Source organism: Molossus molossus, unplaced genomic scaffold (assembly GCF_014108415.1).
Source record: "Molossus molossus isolate mMolMol1 unplaced genomic scaffold, mMolMol1.p scaffold_m16_p_1, whole genome shotgun sequence".
Taxonomy (NCBI): domain Eukaryota; kingdom Metazoa; phylum Chordata; class Mammalia; order Chiroptera; family Molossidae; genus Molossus; species Molossus molossus.
The window spans coordinates 102499623-102523263 of record NW_023425344.1 but is presented as its reverse complement, the minus strand read 5'-3'; the positions used below and the strand labels follow the sequence as shown (position 1 = coordinate 102523263).

The window sequence follows — 23641 nt, the reverse complement described above, 5'->3', positions numbered from 1 at the left end:
TATGACTTTTTGAAACTAGGATATTGATGAAGAGATTGAAGCAGAGTATAACATCTTAAAAGCTCTTTCTGACCATCCTAATGTGGTCAGATTCTACGGGATGTACTTCAAGAAGGATAAGATAAATGGAGATAAGCTTTGGTTGGTTCTTGAGGTAAGTGTTTCAATATTATTTTACAGGTAGAAACCGGCAGCGTGGTCTTGGACTGACATGTCTATGTAACATCAGTACCACAAAGCAGTGTGTTCCTGACTGGTCACGTCCTCAGTGGAATGTTGTGCCCAATGCTGGCCTTGTCCTCTTAAGACACATTGGAAATTAAAGAAAAGCCTCAAAGATTATTTAAAATTAAAAGGAAACATCTCCACAGTAAAAGACTAAAGAAACTAAGATTATTTTTCTTGCAGAAGAACAAGCTTAAAAGGGACTTTGTTATAATATTTATTTATTCATCCATATTTTGTTCAACCAACACATGACTGAGGCTCTGTGCCAGGTGCCAGGATAGAAAAGAAAATGAATTTAAATGAGGCTTCATTATGCAAAAATGGTGAGCTGCATTTTCTAGTTTTGTTTTTTTTTCTGTCCTCATTGAATACTAATGACATAAATTACAAAACCAGGTATTTACATTTATGGGGGGAAAAAACCATAGTAGAACTAGTGTTGAATATCGACCAAGCTGCCATAGGAAGCTGTATATTCTGCCTTTTATTTATTCGAATTTTTATTAATTTATTTTTGTTACAGATATTTCTCATCCCCCCCCCCACACACCCTCTTCCCCACCCCCACCTCCCAGCATTGTTGTCTATGTCCACTGGTTATGCATACATGCATATAAGTTCTTTGGTTCATCTCATCCATGCCCCTGCTGCCCTACTCTGAGGTTTGTCTGCCTTTTTAAGTCCTGAGAACATTCAGACAGCTCTCTCTCTCTAGGACATTTTTGCATTTATCTTCAGATGGAGCAGGAGGAAGAGATGGAGGAAGAGAGAGAGAGAAACATCGATGTGAGAGAGACACATTGAGTGGCTGCCACCCACACGACCCCGACTGGGGCCGGGGACAAACTGCAACTGAAGTACATGCCCTTAATGGGAACCGAACCCCGGACTCTCTGGTCTGCGGGCTGATGTTCAAACTGCTGAGCCAAAAAGTCCAGGGCATGGACAGTTCTCTTTAATGCAGAAGGTGACCTGCGCAGGTAACTGCCAGTCCTAGAAGAAAGTGGTTTTACTCATTTCCATAGAATATCATTATTCAAGTGATTTAAGAATTTTTAGACGGAAAAATGGCGGCGGAGTGAACGGAGCTACACAGACCGTCTCCCAGAACCAAACTGGAATTACAACTATAACACAGACAAATCAACGGGAAAAAACGAACAGAAAAGCAGCTTGCGAGGACCATACAACGAGGGACACTGACTCGATCCCGGTAGGCTTGCGAAGGCGCGAGACAAGGGCTGGGAGCCCACGGTCGGCAGCTCGGCAGCGGCCTCAGCTGGGAGCAGCGCCCTCGGGTTACACTCCCAGGCGGCTCCACAGCGCAGAGCGGGACAGAGGCTGAAACAGCCACAGCCACTCACCTTGGGCTCCGGCAGAGTGAGGGCAGACTGGACTGGAGCTGTGTCGGGACACTCGGGGTTTGGAGGGCGCTCAGAGCATTGGCTGAGTGCAGCCACTCAGGACGGTGGCCACATTGCTCCTTCCCAGGGCTCTGAGGAGAGGCAGCAGTCCCTCCTTCGGAGACCCAACCCCACCCTGTGGGCCATTGAAGTGTTAATTGAGGCTCACTAACAACCAGCATCTGCCCCACCCTCGTGAAAGCCCCTTGGCTGAGCACCAGAGGGAGTTTTTCAATCAACTGACAACCCAAAACTCATCAATTAACCTAGACTGCTAGCCTCCAGGCAAAAAGCTAGATGATAACAGTGCGTTCCCTGGGCTGGCAACTTTAATCAGGAAAGTAAGACTTGACAGTGGTGTTCAACGTGGGTCATCCCTCGCTCATCTAAACACAGGAGAGGGAGCCACAAACAGCAGAACACCAACACCCACAGGGAGAACTTGACAGGCTCCAAAGCCCACAGTGATAGCCAAAATGGTGAAACACAGAAACAGAAGCCAAATGAAAGAGCAAGACACCTCCACCGAAGATGAGATCAATGTGGAGCAATTAGGCATGTTAACAGAGCTAGAATTCAAAGCCATGATCTTGAGGAAGCTGAACAGTATGAGTAAGGACATAGAGACACTGAAAATAAGCCAATTGGAAATTAAAAACCAACAAGAAGAGATAAAAATGACATATCCGAAATGAAAAACACATTGGAAGGTTTAAAAAGCAGAGTAGGGGAAGCTGAGGACCGGATCAGTGAATTAGAAGACAGGGTAGAAAAAATCAACCAATCAGAAAAACAAAAGGAAAAAACTATTAAAAAACAGGAAGACAGCTTAAGAGAACTATGGGACAACTGGAAACGTAATAATATTCGCATTATAGGAGTCCCTGAAGAAGAAGAAAATGAGCAAGGGATAGAGAATATATTCAAAAAAATAGTGAGAGAAAACTTCCCTAATTTGGTGAAGGAAGAAGACATTCAAGTTCAAGAAGCACAGAGAGTCCCAAGTAAGAAGAACCCAAACAGGCCCACACCAAGACACATAGTAATTAAAATGCCACAAATTAAAGACAAAGAGAGAATCCTAAAAGCAGCAAGAGATAACCAACAGGTTACCTACAAAGGGAACCCCATCAGGCTCTCAGCTGACTTCTCACAAGAAACACTACAGGCCAGAAGAGAATGGCATGAAGTAATCAAAGTCATGAAAAACAAGAATCTGAATCCAAGACTACTCTACCCAGCAAGGCTATCATTCAAAATAGAAGATCAAATAAAGAGCGTCCCAGACAAAAAAAGGCTAAGGGAATACATTAGCACCAAACCAGCACTGCAAGAAATGTTAAAAGGACTGCTGTAATTAGCAGTAGAAATGGGAAGAAAAATAGAACCACACTAAACAAAAATGGCAATAAATAAGTACATATCAATAATCATCTTAAACGTAAATGGATTGAATGCTCCCATAAAAAGACACAGAGTAGCTGATTGGATAAGAAAGCATAACTCATCTATATGTTGTTTACAAGAGACCCACCTCTCAACAAAAGACTCACATAGATTGAAAGTGAAGGGATGGAAAAAAATTTTCCAAGCAAATGGAAAGCAAAAAAAAGCTGGGGTAGCAATTCTCATATCTGATAAAATAGATTTCAAAATGAAGACCATGACTAGAGACAAAGAAGGCCACTACATAATATTGAAAGGATCTATTCAACAGGAAAATATAACCTTGATAAACATATATGCACCCAATATAGGAGCACCAAAATATATTAAAAATCTTCTGGAGGACTTCCAAGGAGAAATCGACAACAATACAATCATAGCAGGGGACTTCAACACCCCGTTGACAGCACTGGATAGATCCTCTAGGCAAAAAATTAGCAAGGAAACAGAGACTCTAAATGAAGCACTAGACCAAATGGATTTATTAGATATCTACAGAGAATTACACCCCAAAACTACAGAATACACATTCTTCTCAAGTGCACATGGGACCTTCTCAAAGATAGACCACATGATAGGACACAAACTAAATCTCTACAAGTTCAAGAAGATTGAAATCATATCAAGCATCTTCTCAGATCACAATGGCATGAAACTAGAAATCAATTGCAACAAGAACATGCAAAGACATTTCAACACATGGAGGCTAAATAGCATGTTATTAAACAATGAATGGGTCACCGAGGAGATCAAGGAAGAAATTAAAAACTTCCTGGAAACCAATGAAAATGAAGACACAACAACACAAAATCTATGGGATGCAGCGAAAACAGTTCTGAGAGGGAAGTTCATAGCACTACAGGCCTACCTCAAAAAACAAGAAAAATTTCTAATTGACTGTCTAACCTCACAACTTAAAGAATTAGAAAGCAAACAAAAAGAAAACCCCAGAGCAAGTAGAAGGAAGGAAATAGTAAAGATCAGAGAAGAAATAAATGACATAGAGACCAAAAAAACAATTCAAAGGATCAATGAAACAAAGAGCTGGTTTTTCGAAAAGATAAACAAGATTGATGGACTGTTAGCTAGACTTACCAAGAAACAAAGAGAGAGAACCCAAATACACAAAATCAGAAATGAAAGAGGAGAAGTAACAACCAACACCACGGAAATACAAAAGATCGTTAACAACTACTACGAACAACTATATGGCAACAAATTCGACAATCTAAGCAAAATGGACAAATTTCTAGAAACACACAGTCTCCCAAAACTATTCCCGGAAGAGATAGAAAACTTGAACGGACCAATAACAACTAAGGAAATTGAAGAGGTAATCAAGACTCTCCCAGCAAACAAAAGCCCAGGCCCAGATGGTTTCACGGGGGAGTTTTACCGAACATTCAAAAAAGAACTAACACCCATTCTCCTCAAACTATTTCAAAAAATTCAAGAAGAAGGAAGACTTCCAAACACGTTCTATGAGGCCAGCATAATTCTATTCCCAAAACCAGAAAAAGACACTACAAAGAAAGAAAACTACAGGCCAATATTCCTGATGAACATAGACGCCAAAATCCTGAACAAAATATTAGCAAATCGGATCCAGAAATACATCAAAAAAATTATTCACCATGACCAAGTGGGATTCAGTCCAGGGATGCAAGGCTGGTACAATATTCGCAAATCAATAAACGTGATACACCACATAAACAAAATGAAGAATAAAAACCACATGATCATATCAATAGATGCTGAAAAAGCATTCGACAAAATCCAGCATCCATTTCTGATTAAAACGCTCAGCAATGTAGGAATAGAGGGATCATATCTCGACATAATAAAGGCCATATATGAAAGACCTACAGCCAACATCATACTCAATGAACAGAAACTAAAAAATTTCCATTAAGAACAGGAACAAGACAGGGATGTCCACTTTCGCCACTCTTATTTAACATTGTACTGGAAGTCTTAGCCACAGCAATCAGACATGAAGAAAAAATAAAAGGGATCCAAATTGGAAAAGAGGAAGTGAAACTGTCATTATTTGCAGATGACATGATATTGTACATAGAAAACCCTAAAGACTCCATCAAAAATCTATTAGACTTAATAAATGAATTTGGCAAAGTAGCAGGATACAAAATTAATGTCAAGAAATCGACGGCATTCTTGTACATCAATGATGAACTCACAGAAAGAGAAACTGAAAAAACAATCCCATTTATCATCGCTCCAAAAAAATTATGATACCTAGGAATAAACTTAACCAAAGAAGTAAAGGACCTATTTGCAGAAAACTACAGGTTATTGAAAAAAGAAATAGAGGAAGATATAAAAAAGTGGAAGCACATACCCTGTTCATGGATTGGAAGAATTAACATCATTAAAATGTCCATACTACCCAAAGCAATCTATAGATTCAATGCAATCCCCATCAAAGTACCAACAACATATTTCATAGAACTAGAACAAATACTTCAAAAGTTCATATGGAACCAAAAAAGACCCCGAATAGCCACAGAAATCTTGAAAAAGAAGAACAAAGTAGGTGCGATCACAATACCAGATATCAGGTTATACTACAAAGCGACTGTAACCAAAACAGCCTGGTACTGGCACAAGAACAGGCATAAAGACCAGTGGAACAGAACTGAAAACCCAGAAATGGACCCAAGGCAATACGCTCAATTAATATTTGACAAAGGTGGCAAGAGCATACAGTGGAGTAAAGACAGCCTCTTTAATAAATGGTGTTGGGAAAATTGGACAGCTACATGCAAAAAAATGAAACTTGATCATCAACTTACACCATACACAAAAATAAACTCAAAATGGATAAAAGACTTAAATGTGACCCGTGAATCCATAAAAATTCTAGAAGAAAATGTAGGCAACAAAATTTCGGACATCATACGTAACAGAATTTTCACTGATACATCACCTAAGGCAACAGAAATAAAGGAGAAAATGAACACATGGGACTACATCAAACTAAAAAGCTTCTGCACAGCAAAAGAAACAATCATCAAAATGGAAAGGCAACCCACTGTATGGGAGAACATCATTGCCAATGATGTATCAGATAAGGGGTTAATTTCCAATATATATAGAGTGCTCATACAACTCCACAAAAGGAAGACAAAGAACCCAATTAAAAAATGGGCAGAGGAGCTGAATAGACACCTCTCCAAACAGGACATACAAATGGCCAAGAGACATATGAAGAAATGCTCAACATCACTAATCATCAGAGAGATGCAAATTAAAACAATAATGAGGTATCACCTCACACCTGTCAGAATGGCCGCCATCAACAAATCATCAAACAACAAGTGTTGGCGAGGGTGTGGAGAAAAGGGGACTCTAATACACTGCTGGTGGGAATGCAGACTGGTGCAGCCACTATGGAAAACAATATGGTGCTACCTCAAAAAATTAAAAATTGAACTTCCATTTGACCCAGTGATCCCACTGCTGGGAATATACCCTAAGAAGCCTGAAACACCAATCAGGAAGAATATATGTACCCCCATGTTCATAGCAGCACTATTTACAATAGCTAAGATCTGGAAACAGCCCAAGTGTCCATCAGTAGACGAATGGATAAAAAAGCAGTGGTACATATACACCATGGAGTACTATGCAGCGGTAAGAAAGAACGATCTCTTATCCTTTTTGACGACATGGAGGGACCTGGAAAGTATTATCCTAAGTGAAAGAAGCCAAGCAGAAAAAGACAAATACCACATGATCTCACTTATATACGGAATATAATGAATATAACAGTCTGAGGAATACAGTAGACCCAGACACATGGAAGTGGGGCACAGACTGACATCCCTCAGAAGAGGGGAAGGGGGGTGGGTGGGTGGGAAGAAATAAACCACAGAACTTATATGCATGTATGCATGACCAATGGACATGGACAACTAAGCCGGGGACAGGGTGGAGGGGGGGTGCGATGGGGGGTGCCAATGGGGTAAAAAGGTAAAATATCTGTAACAAAAAAAATAAATAAATAAATAAATAAATAAAAAGAATTTTTAACAGTTGTTATCATGGCTAGTAAAACCCTTATTTGGCCACTGTAATGTCACATATTTCTTGTGTTCATTATGATTTTATTAGCATTTGGTTATTCTGTTTCTTTTAAAATGTTCTGTTTGTTTTCCTGCAATATCATTTATAAATTATATTGTTTCCTTACTCAACATTGTATTTTATTATAGCTTATAAATGATTGTAGAAATAATGGATGCTAGTTATAGAAAATACTTTAAACTATAAGAACCATTCTTAACATTTAACATATATCAATCACCTATTTTTGTATGTTTAAATGACTGACAATACCACTTCTTAAATTATCCTACTTTTCACAATATAATTTCAGACGGACTTAGTTGTTTTTTACCTTTTTCAAAATAAATACAGAATAAAAAGAAAGTAGAACCAAAAGGCCTAAAATATAGAGCAATAATAATGTATTTCCAGTTCGGTGGTGCCCCTTCTCCTGAGCAGGTGTGAACCTGGATATGTGTGGCTGAGCACCTCTGCTCTTTCATTTAGTAGTCTCCATTCTGCATCTTCACAAGGCTACTGTTTGCACTTCTGGAACCTGTCTCCTGCTCCCTTCTGGAGGTCTGCTGTGCATCTGTCCTCTGATATCGCTGCTGCACACCTGGGTCAAATCCACCATTTTCGGGATCCCTCGCCCTCCTCTTTCCAACTTGACTTCTCTGTTTTGCACATCATGTACCGGTCTGCACCTTGCTCTCATTACCCACTGTGCTGATGCCATCACATCTCTCGAGCACCTTCAGTTCTGTCTCTCTAGGGAACAAGACCTGCAATCTCTTGCTGGGTGTGTGAGGAGTGCTAGGCAGGCTTCTGGATGTGGAGAGCTGGTATGGGGTTAAGAGGGGTCAAGTTATTTTTATCCTCACTCGAGAACATTTTTTCATTTTTTGTTCAGATAGAGTGGGAGGGAGAGAGAGAAAGACCTCAACGTGAAAGGGACACATGGAGTGGTTGCTACCTGCCCAACCCAACAGGGCCAGGGACAAACTGAAACCAAGTACATGCCCTTAGTGGGAACCGAACCCGGGTCTCTTTGGACTGAAGGCCGACGCTCGAACCACTGAGCAAAACCGGCCAGGGCAAGAGGGGGCCAAGTCTTTTGATTCGAGATTTCCAAAGGATTCCTTGTGTTCTGCCTCTTCCCTCCCTGGTTCCCCTCCACCCCCACTGGGGCTCAGTCCTCTCTGGTTAATCTGCTCACCTAGCATGTTAGTTTGTGGCTTCCTTTGCACTGCTAAATCAGTTACCACTGGTTATCTAATTTCCACATTGAAAAATTTTATTGGCTCTCTTGTCTGCTGCTCTCCCTTTTATATTCTCCTTTTTCTTGTGATTTACACTTCTTTATTTCTTTACTAGCATTTTAATGGAGATTCATGAGTGAGAGGAAATAAATGTATATGTTTAATCTGCCACTTTCAATTGAACCATAGAGCCTTTCAAAGTTGTAGAATAGCATTTTAAAGAACCGTTCCAGGCCTGGCCAGTTTGGCTCAGCAGTTAGAGCTTCGGACCGCGGACCAAAGATTTCCAGGTTCTGTTCCCGCTAAGGGCACGTACTTCGGTTCCAGTTTGTCCCCGGCCCCAGTTGGGGTCGTGTGGGTGGCAACCAGTCGCTGTGTCTCTGTCACATTGATGTTTCTCTCTCTCTTTTCCTTCCTCTCTCCCTCCCACTCTATCTGAAGATAAATGAGAGAGAAAGAAAGAAAGAAAGAAAGAAAGAAAGAAAGAAAGAAAGAAAGAAAGAAAGAAGAAAGAAAGAAAGAATCATTCTAAAATCTGAAACTGCGTATTATATTATTTTATAGAAGTTTAAAATTTTTTAAATAACCAATTGTGTTTTTTAGAAATAGGCACATTATTATGGTTTCAGAATTATTTTGTACTTCTCAATTAAGTTTTAAATAGCTTTATATTTTTAGTTCAATCATACATTAAAACAAAGCAAGCCCTGGCCAGTTTGGCTCAGCGGTTAGAGTGTTGACCTATGGTCCAGAAAGACCTGGGTTCAGTTCCCACTAAGGGCGCGTGCCTTAGTTGCAGTTTGTCCCCAGCTCTGGTTGATTGTGCGGGTGGCAGCCACTTGATGTATCCCTTTCACGTTGATCTTTCTCTCTCTCTCTTCCTCTCTATCTCTCCCACTCTATCTGAACAAAAGGTGGGAAAATGTCCTCTGGTGAGGATGAAAAAAAAAAACAAAGCAAAATTTTTACTCATCTAAGCTTAATTACCTAAGTAATAGAATGGAAATTATGAATTTAAAACATTTGACTTAATAGAGAATTTCAAAGGGTTCATTTCACATTTGTGTTTGTATATTTGAGATGTACTGCTGTGAAAATCCATAATATAGTCTTGAATAAAATTTCATATCTTTGTATCCTTCAAAACATTGCGTTTTTACTTTTTCCCATGTAGAAGCATTGGCAGGTTAGCATTATAATGTAGGCCTAAATGGGCAAGACACAAGGTATAAATCTTTGCCTTTAAAAATACTGAATGAGATCAATCATTGTTTTTTATGATGATCAAATCCCTATTCTAATTATAGTGCCATTCATTAGTATCACTAGGAATTAGGTAAGAGTTGAAACTCCTGATCATAGTTGAATGTTCCTTTCAGAGGGCAGAGAAGATTGATTAAAATGGTTTTGGAACATCCAGTACAAATGAAACAGCTGCCTGCTCTAATGAATCAATAGAGGCTTAACAGCTTCTTTGAGCTTTGTCCTTATATTTTATTATCAGGTGGAGGTATTGGAAATATCCCTAAATAGCTTGAGAAAAAAGGATAAATGGTAGTTTATTATAATGGGATTTCAGAAATCTAATCTATCTGAACTTACAAAGTGGGGAAAAAAAGCATGAAGAAAACAAGAAGTTGGCCAACTGTATATGAGATAATTTATTTGCATATGTAGATCAGACTACATATGCACATAAATGGCTAGATGTACAATTACCTGATTTATAAACATGAATGGGGCAGGTGCTGCTTTAGAGGAACTTTCAGAAAATTGGCTTGTGGCATCAATACTTTATTCTACAAAATTACTGCTAATTATACCTATTACTGTAACAAAGCCCAAATGAATTATGTTGCATGAGGATACAAAAAGAGTGGCCAAAGGGAGGCTGTGTGATATTACCCACAGAGTAGTGCTGACAGTGCTTGGTTTCTGATGTGAATCTACATAGAGAAGATGTGTCCTGGAGGGGCTGAGCCATCAGTGACACCCCCCATTATCAGTCTGGCATGTGGGTAAGCACTGTGCCAGCTTAGACCAACTCGTGCCCAGTGACTTTTTACCATGAAAAATAATTTTATTTATGTTTCTATTAAGAATTGACATCCTGAGAAGAATAATGTGTATGTACATCTTTCTAGGCAGGCTGTTTTCTCTATTATTTAGTTGTGATTTTTAAATGATTTCTTCCACTTTGATAAAGTTTTTTCTCCTTGTATTTTTTTCCCTTCATTTTGTTATAAGTTTTTTAAAAATATGTTTTTATTGATTTAAGAGAGAAAGAGAGAAATATCCATGTGAGAGAGAAACATCAATCAGTTGCCTCCCATAGCATCCTGACCAGATATTGAACCCACAACTTGGGTATGTGCCTTGACCAGTAATTGAACTGAGACCTTTCAGTGCATGAGACAGTGCTCAACCAACTGAGCTGCACCGGCCGGGGCATGCTATACGCTTTTGAGTATGAATAATATACAAGGCCCTGTTTGGCAGTTCTTTCCTTCTAAATTTTCTGTATGTTTATTTTCAGACTCTAAATGTTGCCCTGATTTAGTACAAGAGCATTGGTTTCTAACCTTCTGAAATTCCAGTTACTCAGTTGTAACAAACTACTTACTAAGAGAAGAGGTAGAACATTTTTTTCTGTGGGATCAGATTTGTTTATTTTATTTTTTACAGAAAGGTCTATGGAGATTTTTACTGTCATTTAACATTTTAGATTTTCCTAATCATGAAGGCATAAAAGGAGAACGAATTTTTTAAATATATGCCTCATTTTAAAGTACTATACTTATATTAATGTTTGCCTATTGCTACCACATCTCCTGGCTGACCTACTTAGTAAAATGTGGATACAGTAGTTCCCTTTATCCTTGGGGGATAGATGTGTTCCAAGACCCCCAGTGAAGGCCTAGAACCATGGATAGTACTGAACCTTATATGTACTGTGTTTTTTCCTATGCTTACATAACTGTGATAAAGTTTAACCTATGAATTAGGCACCGTGAGAAATTAATAACAATGACTACTAATAAACTAGAACAAGTATAAAGATATACTGTAATACAGGTTATGTGAATGTGGTCTCTCCTTTCCCTGTCTCAAAACACCTAATTGTACTGCACATCCATGGTGGGTATGCTGAACAAGGATGACTCATGTCCTGGCCAGCTGCAGCAGACAGCAATAGAGTTCATCATACTACTTGGGATAGCATACATTTTGCAACTGATGAGTTATTTTTTTCTGGAATTTTTTCTTTAATATTCTTAGACCATGGTTGACCGAACATAACTGAAACCCTGGAAGATGAGAATGCCAGTAAGGGGGGACTACTATACCTCTTTTGAGTTTGTACTTCTTTTACTCCTAATGTCTACTGTTGAAGGTCAGTGGCAAGGACCAAGGGGACATGGGAGATGGGAGCTGGTTAGGTTTCTACATATGCTCATCACTGACCCAGGAGACTTAAAACACAGGCAAATCGAGTTAAATGCCATTAAGCTTTTGCTACTGATGAGCACAAAGGGAAAAACTGAGATGTAACCAGTTTTCCCCTTGGTTGGATGAACAGCTACATTTTAAATCCTTAAGCAATCTGGTCTTCTCTCTCAGGGGCTATTTGATTAGTGTGCCCTCAACCATAATGGAGCCAAAATTCAGAGTTAGAACATCTTTGTGTTGAAAGATCCTTTCCCTCATAATTCATTCTGAGGGATAATTGCTCCTTTCGCGATGGTGCTGCACACCGCATTCTGTTATTTATCTGAAGTGGTCCTGATTTGTTCATTCTTAACAGGGGCATTGCTTTCTCTCATTGCTTTCCAGTTAGAGCAATTTTTCTCTTTGAATTTATATCCTTTTTAAGGGACAAAAGACTAGAAATTACAGGTGGTATTTGGAAGCTAAAAAATTCAGTAAATAATCATAAAGCCTCTCAAATACATATTTCAGGTACTCGATGTGTTTTTGTAGACAAATACTACTTTCATATGTCATGCAATGTTATTCTGTCTTGATATTTACATCTAGTAATCATGTCGTGAGGAAAGGAAACATAGGATGATAGAAAGTAAAATAAATGAATGGTTTCTATTTTTTCAGCTACTAGCCCTTTCAGATTACTGCCCTAGAGATAACATGTACATAGAAGGAGACATGAAGCCACTTCAGACGTTGTATGTGGGAGGGGTCAGGGGATGTAGGGCAGGAGTGGGAAGCTGGCTTCTGAGCTGCTCTGATAGCACAGCATTGTTCCGTCCCTTCTTCCGCTGTGCACAGTTGCAATGGAGAAGCAGACATGACAGGATGATTCCTTACATGTTCTTAGGGCTGGAACCACCATTCCAGGTTCTCTGATAAAATGCTGTTATTTAGTGTACTTGCAAGAGAGCAGAAGCCGATTACCTAGAGTCATTTCATTTTATTTTTGTTTAAAAGGCAAGAAGGAAAAACAGTTTAAATGTAACTCTGGAAACATATTTAAAATATATATATATATATATATGTATATATATATATGTATTTAGTCTCTCCTTTCCCTGTCTCCATATATATATATATATATATATATAGAGAGAGAGAGAGAGAGAGAGAGAGAGAGAGAGCACTTCTATGTCTTTCTTCCATAGTAGTAAGTCAGTGCTTGCAAAAACATCTGCTCTATGAACAAGAGTGCAAGTTTATAGTACTACTTCAGGGGAAAAATATGGTGTAACTTGAGATGTTTTCCCATGTGGTAAATCAACATATTTCTACCATACACATTAAGTATTTCTAAGTTATTTTCTTTTTAATCATAGATAAAATGTATTTTTCCTAGATTTTATTATAGGTTTCTTATTGCTAACATTATCAATGTTTAATGGTATTTTCCCAAGTATTTTGAAACAGTTTTGAGTAAGGGAACTGTTTTATATCTTGATTTACTGGTTACATGATTGTATACAATTACCAAAATACATCAAACTGCATACTTAAATGAGCCAATCATATGTCAATAATACGTTAAAAGTACTGCATGTAGTTTACACATTAGAAAAGTAATGTGGTCCAACTGGTGTGGTTGAGCATTGACCCATGCACCAAGAGGTCACCAGTTCGATTCCTGGCCAGGACTCGTGCCCAGGTTCTGAGCCCAATCCCAGTCGGGGGCATGCAGGAGGTGGTCAGTCAATGTCCTCTTTCATCGATGTTTCTATGTCTCTCTCCTTCTCCCTTCCTCTCTCTAAAATCAATAAAGGAAAACAATTTTTTAAAAAAGTAATGTGAAAATTTTACCTATTATAAAACTACACATTAGGAAACATCTATGAAATGATGATGACAGCTTTCATTCATCTTACTATATTTTATTGAAATACAGAATTTGGTACATTGATATATTTTATCATGGTTTGATATATTTTATCAAAAGTCACACATGTCACACTTTGAAGAGGTAACCTTATATACCATGTGAAAAGATGTCCTATTATTTTGTATGTGTTGGTATGCATGCATAAGTGTGTAGAACTTAAGTTTATCCATCCAGTCATTTATTTATTTATTCCATAAATATTATCTGTCACTTTGGCCTAGGCATTTTGGTAGGTTTTGGGTGTTCAATAGAGAACATGACAAACTGTGATCTTGGAGTGTAAAGTCTAATGGTGGAGAAAGACAATTGAAAACTAAAACATTTGTTAGTGAGAATGTGGAGGAGAGGGAACACTTGTGCACTATTGGTGGGACTGTAAATTGGTGCAGCCACTATAGAAAATGGTATGGAGATTTATCAGAAAACTAAAAATAGATATACCATATGACCCAGCAATTTCACATCTGAGTATTTGTCCAAAGAAAACAAAAACACTAATTCAAAAAGATGTATGCACCTCTACCCCTATGTTCATTGCAACATTATTTACAATAGCCAAGATATGGAAGCAACCTAGGGTAAAGAAAATGTGGTCTATGTTTACAATGGAATATTATACAACAATACAGAAAGAATGAAATCTTGCCAATTGCAACAACATGGATGGACTTAGAGGATATTATGTTAACTAAAATAAGTCAGACAGAGACCCTGGCTGGTGTGGCTCAATGGTTGAGCATCGACCCATGCACTAAGAGGTCACCAGTTCAATTCCCAGTCAAGGCACATGACCAGGTTGTGGGCCCAATCCCCAGTGGGGTCATGCAGGAGGCAGCCAGGTGATGTTCTCTCTCATCGATGTTTCTATCTCTCTCCCTTCCTCTCTTTCTAAAATCACTAATAAAACAAAAAGTAAAAAAAAAATAAAAATAAATAAAATAAGTCAGAGAAAGTCAAATACTGTATGGTTTCACTTGTATGTTGAATCTAAAAAAGAACATAGTTTCAAGATGGCAGTGGGGTAAGTGGGTCTTTTTTGTACTTTTTCCCAGGACCAAACTGGAAATAAAGCTAAATTGAGTAACAATCACCCTGAATTATCAACTGAATATTATTTGATGAGGAGAATTATAACAAGTACTGGTGGAGGAGGCTATCTTGAGACTGGTAGGAAGGACGGAGATGCAAGGGAGGCTTTCCCTGCTCCTGTGGGTGGTGGGCCAAGGTTATGGAGGGAAATCTCAGCTGCACAATGTTCCCCTGAGAGGTGTGAAGCCTAGACCCCAGACAGAGTGGCTCAGCCCACAGTGCCAGAGCTGGGAACAGGCACCCAGGTAGCATTTAGCTGTGAAAGGTAGCAGGATTTCTGTCTGCTATGGTGAGGCAGTGATCACTGGAGACAAAACCACATTTAAAAAGGCCAATGAACAATATTTTCATTCACCTGGGCTCTGGCAGAGGCAAACCCTTCCCAGCAGCATCAGCCTGGGGGAAAAGCAATCACTCTAGAATCCTGCTCACCTCACACTGCATCTTAAGCCCTGTGGAGGAGACATCAGCATAGGCCAGGGCATGCGGATCTCTGCAGACTCAGGGTGTCAGTGACTGGCTCTGAGGTAGGGCCAATCCTTCCACTTTCCTGGGAACCTGACTGGTACTTCTCCCTCATGCAAGAGCCAATAGAAACACCCCCTACCATCTTCAGACCCAGCCTCAGGGCTTGGAGGCCCCTCCCAGAGGCCTACTAGGAGTTCGTCCCTGCTGAGATCAGGGAAAAAGTCTGGGACAGACTCAGATTTGTTATTCTGGGGTGAGGGAACACACCCAATATCTTCCTTAAAATCTGAACAGCACCTCCCCCTCATGGGATATCCAAGTGCCCTACCCTTCCCATTCTGCCAGAGGCTCTTGCAGGAACTGAACCTTTTCAGTAACTAAGACTGACAGCCGCTGGCAGGAAGAAGCAGGTAGAGGCAAATCCCAAGGCGTCTTGAGACATTTGCTGACCCATACCTGGGCCCAGTTTTGGTTAAAGCTGTGCTTGGAGCACAGCTTGGTTCTTCTCATGCACAGCCAAGCCCAGTGGAGGCTGCTACAAACTGGATCACTTGTAGCTTCGAACAGGTGTGGAAAGCATCTGACTTTGTCTTGCCCCAGAGAACCTCCCAGGAGGTCCAGAACTGACAAAGTATCCAGCTTATGACAACTTCAAAGCAGAATCCAACAAGCTTCACAAACAGCATATCCAAAGACAAATCATAGCAGGCACTAAACTCTGCTGAGGTGACCTCTATCTTTTTTTTCCACCTTCTTCTTTGTCCTTTTCTTTTTTCCATTTTTTCTTTTCTTGTTCCAAAATTCTCTTTTTTTCTTTATTCTTTTTCCCCTTTTTCATTTTTCTTTTCCTATTCTTTTTTTGTTGTTAATCCACACCTAAGGATATTTTTCTGTTTATCTTTAGATAGAGTGTGTGGGAGAGAGGGAGAAACATCAGTATGAGAGAGACACATCAATTGGTTGCCTCCCGCATGACCCCAACTAGGGCTGGGAACTGAAATGCAACCACGGTACATGCTCTTGACCAGAATCAAACCCACAATTCTTTGGTCTGCAGGCCAACACTCTAACCACTGAGCGTCACCAGCCAGGGATCTTTTTCTATTCTTTATTATTATTTTCTTTCTCTTCTTTCTTTTTTTTGTCTCATATTCTTTTCTTTATTTATATTTCCTTTTTAAAAATATTTTCTTACTCTTTTTTTGTTGTATTCGTTGTTGTTGATTTTTGTTTTGTTTTGTTCTATTCTGTCAGCACCTGTACAACAGCTTGCACAACTGGATTGAGACACACAGTCAGCCAAACTGAGGTGGATCCCACCCACAATAAAGACCCAATTACAACAAAAGAGCCCACATAACCCACACAAGTGACATTCCTACAGGATCCAGCTCAGGAGATCAAGGAGACTACATCACTGAGTCCCACAGGACACCAACTACATAAGTCCACCCCACAAAAATGAGAGACCTTGAAAAAAAGAGACAACTAAAATATGGAGACAAAGAAACAAGCCACAAATAAAAGAACAGCTAAATGAAATGAAGGCAAGCAATTTATCAGATAAAGAGTTCAAAGTAGTGGTTATTAGGTTGTTAAAGGAACTTAGGGAAAGTTACAAGAAACTTAGACTATTACATCAGCATGAATAAGAACATAGAAAGCATGAATAAGAACTAGTCAGAAATGAAGAATACCATCTCTGATATCAAGAATACACTAGAAAGAATTAAAAGTAGGTTGGATGAAACAGGGGATCCATTATGCGATTTGGAAGACAAGGTACAAAATAAAAGCCCAATCAGAGCATCAAACAGAAAAACGAATTAAAAAGAATAAGAATAAGGGAAATTTGGGACAATATGAAATGTAACATCATCCACATCATAGAGGTACCAGGAGAGGAAAGTGAAAAAGGGATAAAAACGCTGTTTGAAGAAATAATGACAGAAGAGTTTCCTAACCGAATAAAGGAAATAGTCAAACAAGTTCACAAAGCACAGATAGTCCTAATAAGCACAGACCCATAGGAAGACAAATCATAATTAAAATAGCAGAGGTTAAAGACAAGAGAATATTGAAGGCAGCAAGAGAGAAAACAGTTAATTAAAGGGAGTTATAAGGCTATCATCTGATTTCTCAACAGAAACACTTCAGACCAGAAGGGAATGGCATGAAATATTCAAAGTAATGAAGAGCAAGGACCTGATAACAAGACTGCTCTATCCACCCTGGCCGGTTTGGCTCAGCGGTTAGAGCGTCAGCCTGCAGTCCCGCTAAGGGCACGTACCTTGGTTGCAGTTTGTCCCCAGCCCTGGTTGGTTGTGCGGGTGGCAGCCACTCGATGTGTCCCTTTCACATCGATGTTTCTCTCTCTCTCTCTGTTCCTCTCTCCCCCCCCCCACTCTACCTGAACAAAAAATGGAAAAATGTCCTCGGGTGAGGATAAAAAAAAAAAAAAAAAAAGACTGCTCTATCCAACAAAGCTATTATTTAAAATTGAAAGTGAAATTAAGGGCTTCCCAGACCAAAAAAATAAAATAAAAGGCTAAAGGAGTGCATTATTAGTAAATCAAAATTGCCAGAAATGTTAAAGTGACTGCTTTAAAAAGAAGAAGAAATAGATAGAAAGGAACATAAGCACAAAGAAAAAATGACGATAAATAATTATCTACCAATAATAACATTAAATGAGAATGCATGAAATGCTCCAATAAAAAAAACACAGGGTAGATGAATGGATAACAAAACATGGCTCATATATATGTTGTCTACAAGAGACCCACCTCAAAACAAAAGATTCACACAGGCTTTAAGTGAAGGGATGGAGAAGAATATTTCATGCGATAGAAGTAAAGAAACACTTGGGGTAGCAATATATATCTGACAAAATAGACCAAAACAAAGACCCTAACGAGACAAAAAAAGGTCACTTCATGTGCTAAACTGATCAAACCAACTAGAGATTATACCCTGGTAAACATATATATACCCAATATAGAAGCACATAAATATACAAAACCAAAGAAAGAAAAACAAAACAACAAAAACAAAAAATTTCTGGTAGACTTGAAGGGAGAGATAGACAGCAATATAGTAATATTAGTAGACATATAAACACCCTACAGACATCATTGGATAGATCTTCCAGATGAAAATCAACAAGGAAACAAAGATCTACAAATACACATGAGATCAGATGGATTTAATTGATATTTACAGAACATTTCAACCCAAAGCTGTATCATGTACATTGTTCTCAAGTGCACATGGAATATTCTAAAAGTAGACCAATTGTTAGGACAAAAAATAAGTCTAAACAAATTCAAGAAGGTTGATGTCATATCAATCATATTCTCAGATCACAATGACATGAAGCTAGAAAACAACTACAATAAAAAAAAACCCTCAAGAACATTCAAATATATGGAGGCTAAATAGCACATTATTAAACAATCTGTTACCAAGGAGATCAAGGAAGAAATCAAAATTACCTGGAAACAAATTAAAAAAAACAACATGTAGTGACCCAAAATCTATGGGAAACAGGGAAAGCAGTCTTGAGATGGAAGTTGATAGCATTACAGGAAACAAGGAAAATCTCAAACAGCCTACCACTTCACCTAAAAGAACTACAAGAAAAACCTAGAGTATACAGAAGAAAGGAAACAGTAAAGATCAGAGCAGAAACAAATGGCATAGAGACAAAACACACACACACAAAAACCCCACACAGCACAAAAGATCAATGAAACCAAGAGCTGGTTCTTTGAAAAGATAAACAAAATTGTTAAGCCTTTAGCCAGACTCATCAAGAAACAAATAGAGGCCTGTCTGGTGTGGTTCAGTGGTTGAGCATCGACCCATGCACCAAGAGGTCACTGTTTCGATTCCCGGTTAGGGCACATGACCAGGTTGTGGGTCAAATTCTCAGTGGGGGGCATGCAAAAGGTGGCCAGTCAATGTTCTCTCTCATCGATGTTTCTATTTTTCTCTCCCTTTTACTTCCTCTCTCTCTCAAATCAATAAAGGGAAAAAAATTGAAAAGAAACAGAAGACCAAAATAAATAAAATCAAAAATGAAAGGGAAGTAACAACTGATATCACAGAAATACAAATTTTAAGAGAAACAACTATATGACAACAAATAGGAACCATGGCAAAATGGAAAAATCACTAGAAATATACAATCTTCCAAAACTGAATCAGGAGGAATCAGAAAACCTGAATGGACTGATAACTAATGAAATTGAAGCAGTAATCTTAAAACTACCAGCAAACAGAAGACCTGGACTGGATGGCTTTGTAGGTGAATTTTACCAAACATTCAAAGAAGAACTAACATCTGTCCTCCTAAAACTATTCCAAAAATTTCAAGAGACGGGAAGACATCCAAGCTCTTGTTTTTTTTATCCTCACCTGAGGACATTTTTGCATTTATCTTCAGATAGAGCAGGAGGGAGAGAGGGAGGAAGAAAGAGAGAGAAATGTGGGTGTGAGAGAGACACATCGAGTGGCCGCCACCCACATGACCCAACCAGGGCTGGGGACAAACTGCAACCAAGGTACATGCCCTTAGCGTGGACCGAACTCATGCCTCTCTGGTCCACAGGCTGATGCTCTGACTGCTGAGCCAAACCAGCAAGGGCAACATCCAAGCTCTTTTTACAAGGCCAGCATTATCCTAATTCTGAAACCAGATAACACTACAAAGAAATAAAATGATAGGCCAATATCCCTGATGAACATAGATGCTAAAATCCTCAACAAAGTATAAGCAAATAGGATCCAGATCTTTTAATACATTAAAAAGATCATACACCATGACCAAGTGGAATTTATTCCAGGGACACAGGTTGGTACAATATCTGAAAATCAATAAATGTGATACATCACATAAACAAAATAAAAGATAAAAATTAGATAATCATATTAATAGCTACAGAAACAGTATTCGATAAAATCCAGCACCCATTTGGTCCAATCTCTCAGCAAAATGGGAGTAGAGGCAACATAGCTCAACATAACAAAAGTCCTTTGTGGAAAACCTAAAGCCAACATCATACTAAGTTGACAAAAATTAAATTTCCCCTTATGATCATGAACAAGACATGGATGTCTGCTTTTACCATTGTTATTCAACATAGTGCTAGAGGTCCTACCCACAGAGATGAGACAAGAAATAAAAATAAGGGGCATCCAAATTGGAAAGGAGGAAATGAAAAGTGTTATTTTTTGTAAATGACATGATATTGTACTTAGAAAACCCTAAGGACTCCATAAAACTACTAGATCTAATAATGAATGAATTTGGCAAAGTAGTAGGATACAAAATTAATATCCAGAAACTGGTGCCATTTTTATACACCAATAATGAATGATCAGAAAGAGAAATTAAGAAAACAGTCAGGAATATTAGCCTGTAGTTCTCTCTTTTTAGTGTCTTTATTGGTTTTGAAATTAGGATAATGCTGGCCTCATAGCAAGGGCTTGGGAGTGTCCTTTCCTCTTGGAGTTTTTGGAACAGTTTGAGGAGGGTAAGTGTTAGTCCTTCTTTGAATGTTTGGTAAAACTCCCCTGTGAAGCTGGCCTGAACAGGGCTTTCATTTACTGAGAATTTTATTTATTACTGCTTCAATTCCATAAGTTGTTATTGGCTGATTCAGGTTTCCTGATTCTTCCTGATTCAGTTTTGAAAGATAATATTTTTCTAGGAATTTTTCCATTTCTTTTAGGTTGTCCAGCTTGTTGGCATATAGTTGTTCAAAGTATTTTCTTACAATCATTTGCATTTCTGTGGTGTCAGTTGTTACCCCACCTCTTTTGTTTCTGATTTTATTTATTTGGGTGCTATTTGTTTGTTTCTTGGTTAGTCTGGCTAAAGGTTCATCAATCTTCTTTATCTTTTCAATGAACCAGCTTTTAGTTTTATTATCCTTTTTTAATATATTTTTTAAGTCTCTATGTCATTTATTTCTGCTCTGATCTTTATTATTTCCTTCCTTCTATTTATTCTGGATTTTCTTCTTGTTCTCTTTCAAATTCTTTAACTTGTAGGATTAGATAGTTTATTATAATTTTTTCTTGTTTCTTGTAGTAGACCTGTATTGGCATGAACTTCCCTCTCAGGACTGCTTTCACTGTGTCACATAGATTTTGGGTTATGTGTTCGTTTCATTTGTTTCCAGGAAGTTTTTTATTTTTATCTTGATCTCATTGGTAACCCATCCATTGTTTAATACAATGCTATTTAACTTTCATGTGTTTGAATGTTTTTGAGTGTTTTTATTGTAACTGGTTTTTAGTTTCATGACATTGTGATCTGAGAAGATGCTTGATAATGATTTAAATCTTCTTGAACTTGTACAGACTTAGTTTACTGAGTCCAACCTGTGGTCTATCTTTGAGAATGTTTCATGTCCACCTGTAAAGGATGTACATTCTGTAGCTTTAAGATGAAATGTCTTGTAAATGTCAATTAAATCTATCTGATTTAAGGTGTAATTTAGGTCTGCTGTTTCCTTGTTGATTTTTTGCATAGAAAATCTAACCAGTGATGTCAGTGGGGTGTTAAAGTCCACTACTATAATTGTAATGCTGTTGATCTCTCCCTTAAAGTTCCCCAGAAGTTTTTTCTATATTTGGGTGCTCCCAAATTGGGTGTATATATGTTTACCCAGGTTATATCTTATTGTTGGATCGATTCCTAGTATTATGATGTGGCCTTCATTGTCTGTTGTTACAAACTTCATTTTGAAGTCTATTTTGTCAGATATGTGTATGACTATACCAGCTTATTTTTCATTTCCATTTGCATGGAAAATTTTGTTTCCATCACTTTACTTTCATTCTGTGGGAGTCTTTTTTTTTGAGGTGGGTTTCTTCTAGACAGCATATATATGGGTCATGTTTTCTTATCCAACCCTATCCTATGTCTTTTGGTTAGAACATTTAAGCCATTTACATTTAAGGTTATTATTGATAGGTACTTATTTTTTCCATTTTTATTCTTTATTTCTGTGTTTCTCTCTATATATATTTCTTTTTACAACAATACCTTCAGTATTTTTTGCAGTGGTGGTTTGGTGGCAATAAATTCCTTTAGCCCTTTTTGTCTGCGTAGATCTTCATTTCACCTTCAATTTTGAATGATAGCCTTGCTGAATAGAGAATCTTGGATTTAGTCCCTAGCCTTTTATTACTTTGTGTTTTTCATGCCACTCCCTTCTGGCCTGAAGTGATTCTGTTGAGAAATCAGCTGATAGTCTAATGCAGTGGTTCTCAACCTTCCTAATGCCGCTACTCTTTAATGCAGTTCCTCATGTTGTGGTGACTCCCAACCATAAAATTATTTTTGTTGCTACTTCATAACTGTAATTTTGCTACTGTTATGTCTTAGACGACCCCTGTGAAAGGGTCGTTCAATCTCCAAAGGGTTCATGACCCACAGGTTGAGAACCACTCGACTAATGGGAACTCCCTTGTAGGTAACTTTATGTCTCTTTCTTGCTGCCTTTGAGGTTCTTTCTTTGTCTTTAATATTTGCCATTTTAATTATGATGTATCTAGTTGTGGGTCTTTTTGGGTTCATCTTGATTGGGAATTCCTGTGTCTCCCAGACTTGTGTGACTTTTTCCTTCACCATGTTAGTGAAGTTTTTCTCATATTTTTTTCAGATAGAGTGGGAGGGAGAGAGAGAGAAACACCAATGTGAGAGAGACATATTGTGCTTATCATCCACATTACCGCAGCCGGTGCTGGGGACAAACCACAACCGAGGTACATGCCCATAGTGGGAACCAAATGCAGGACTCTCCAGTCCGTGGGCTGACACTCCCACTGTTAAGCTACACTGGCCAGGGCAAATTCTCCTGCTTTTTAATTATTTTTTTTCAATTGCTGCTCTCATTGGGTGTTTTTCCTACTTTGTCTTCTAAGTCACTGATTTGTTCCTCAGCTTCTTCTAATCAACTATTGATTTTTTCCAGGGTATTCTTTATTTCAATTATGTCATTCTTTATTCCTGATTAAGTCTTACTCATGGCTTCTACATCTTTTTTCATACTGATGTAGTTCCCACTGGTTTCTTATAGTTCTCACAAAGTTGTTTTAGCACCTTAGAAACCATGACTTTGCATTTTTTACCTGACAAATTGCTTGTCTCCATTTCATTTAGTTTCTTTTCTGGTGGTTTCTACTTTTCTTTTATTTGGGGATTGTTTTTTTGTTTTTGTTTTTTTGTTTTTTTTGTCTCACTATTTTAGCAGTCTGGTAATGTCAGGCTAGATGAGGTGCATCAGGTCATGTTGGCA

The 23641-nt window shown here is 38.4% G+C and overlaps 1 protein-coding gene across 1 annotated transcript in view; it reads left to right on the top strand.

The window, feature by feature from the left end:
• Nucleotides 1–23641, top strand: part of MYO3A (myosin IIIA) — a 207743-nt gene that overhangs the window by 3123 nt on the left and 180979 nt on the right. Inside the window, 1 exon segment of the mRNA XM_036268716.1 lies at nt 20–154. Coding sequence (XP_036124609.1) covers nt 20–154 — 135 coding nt within the window.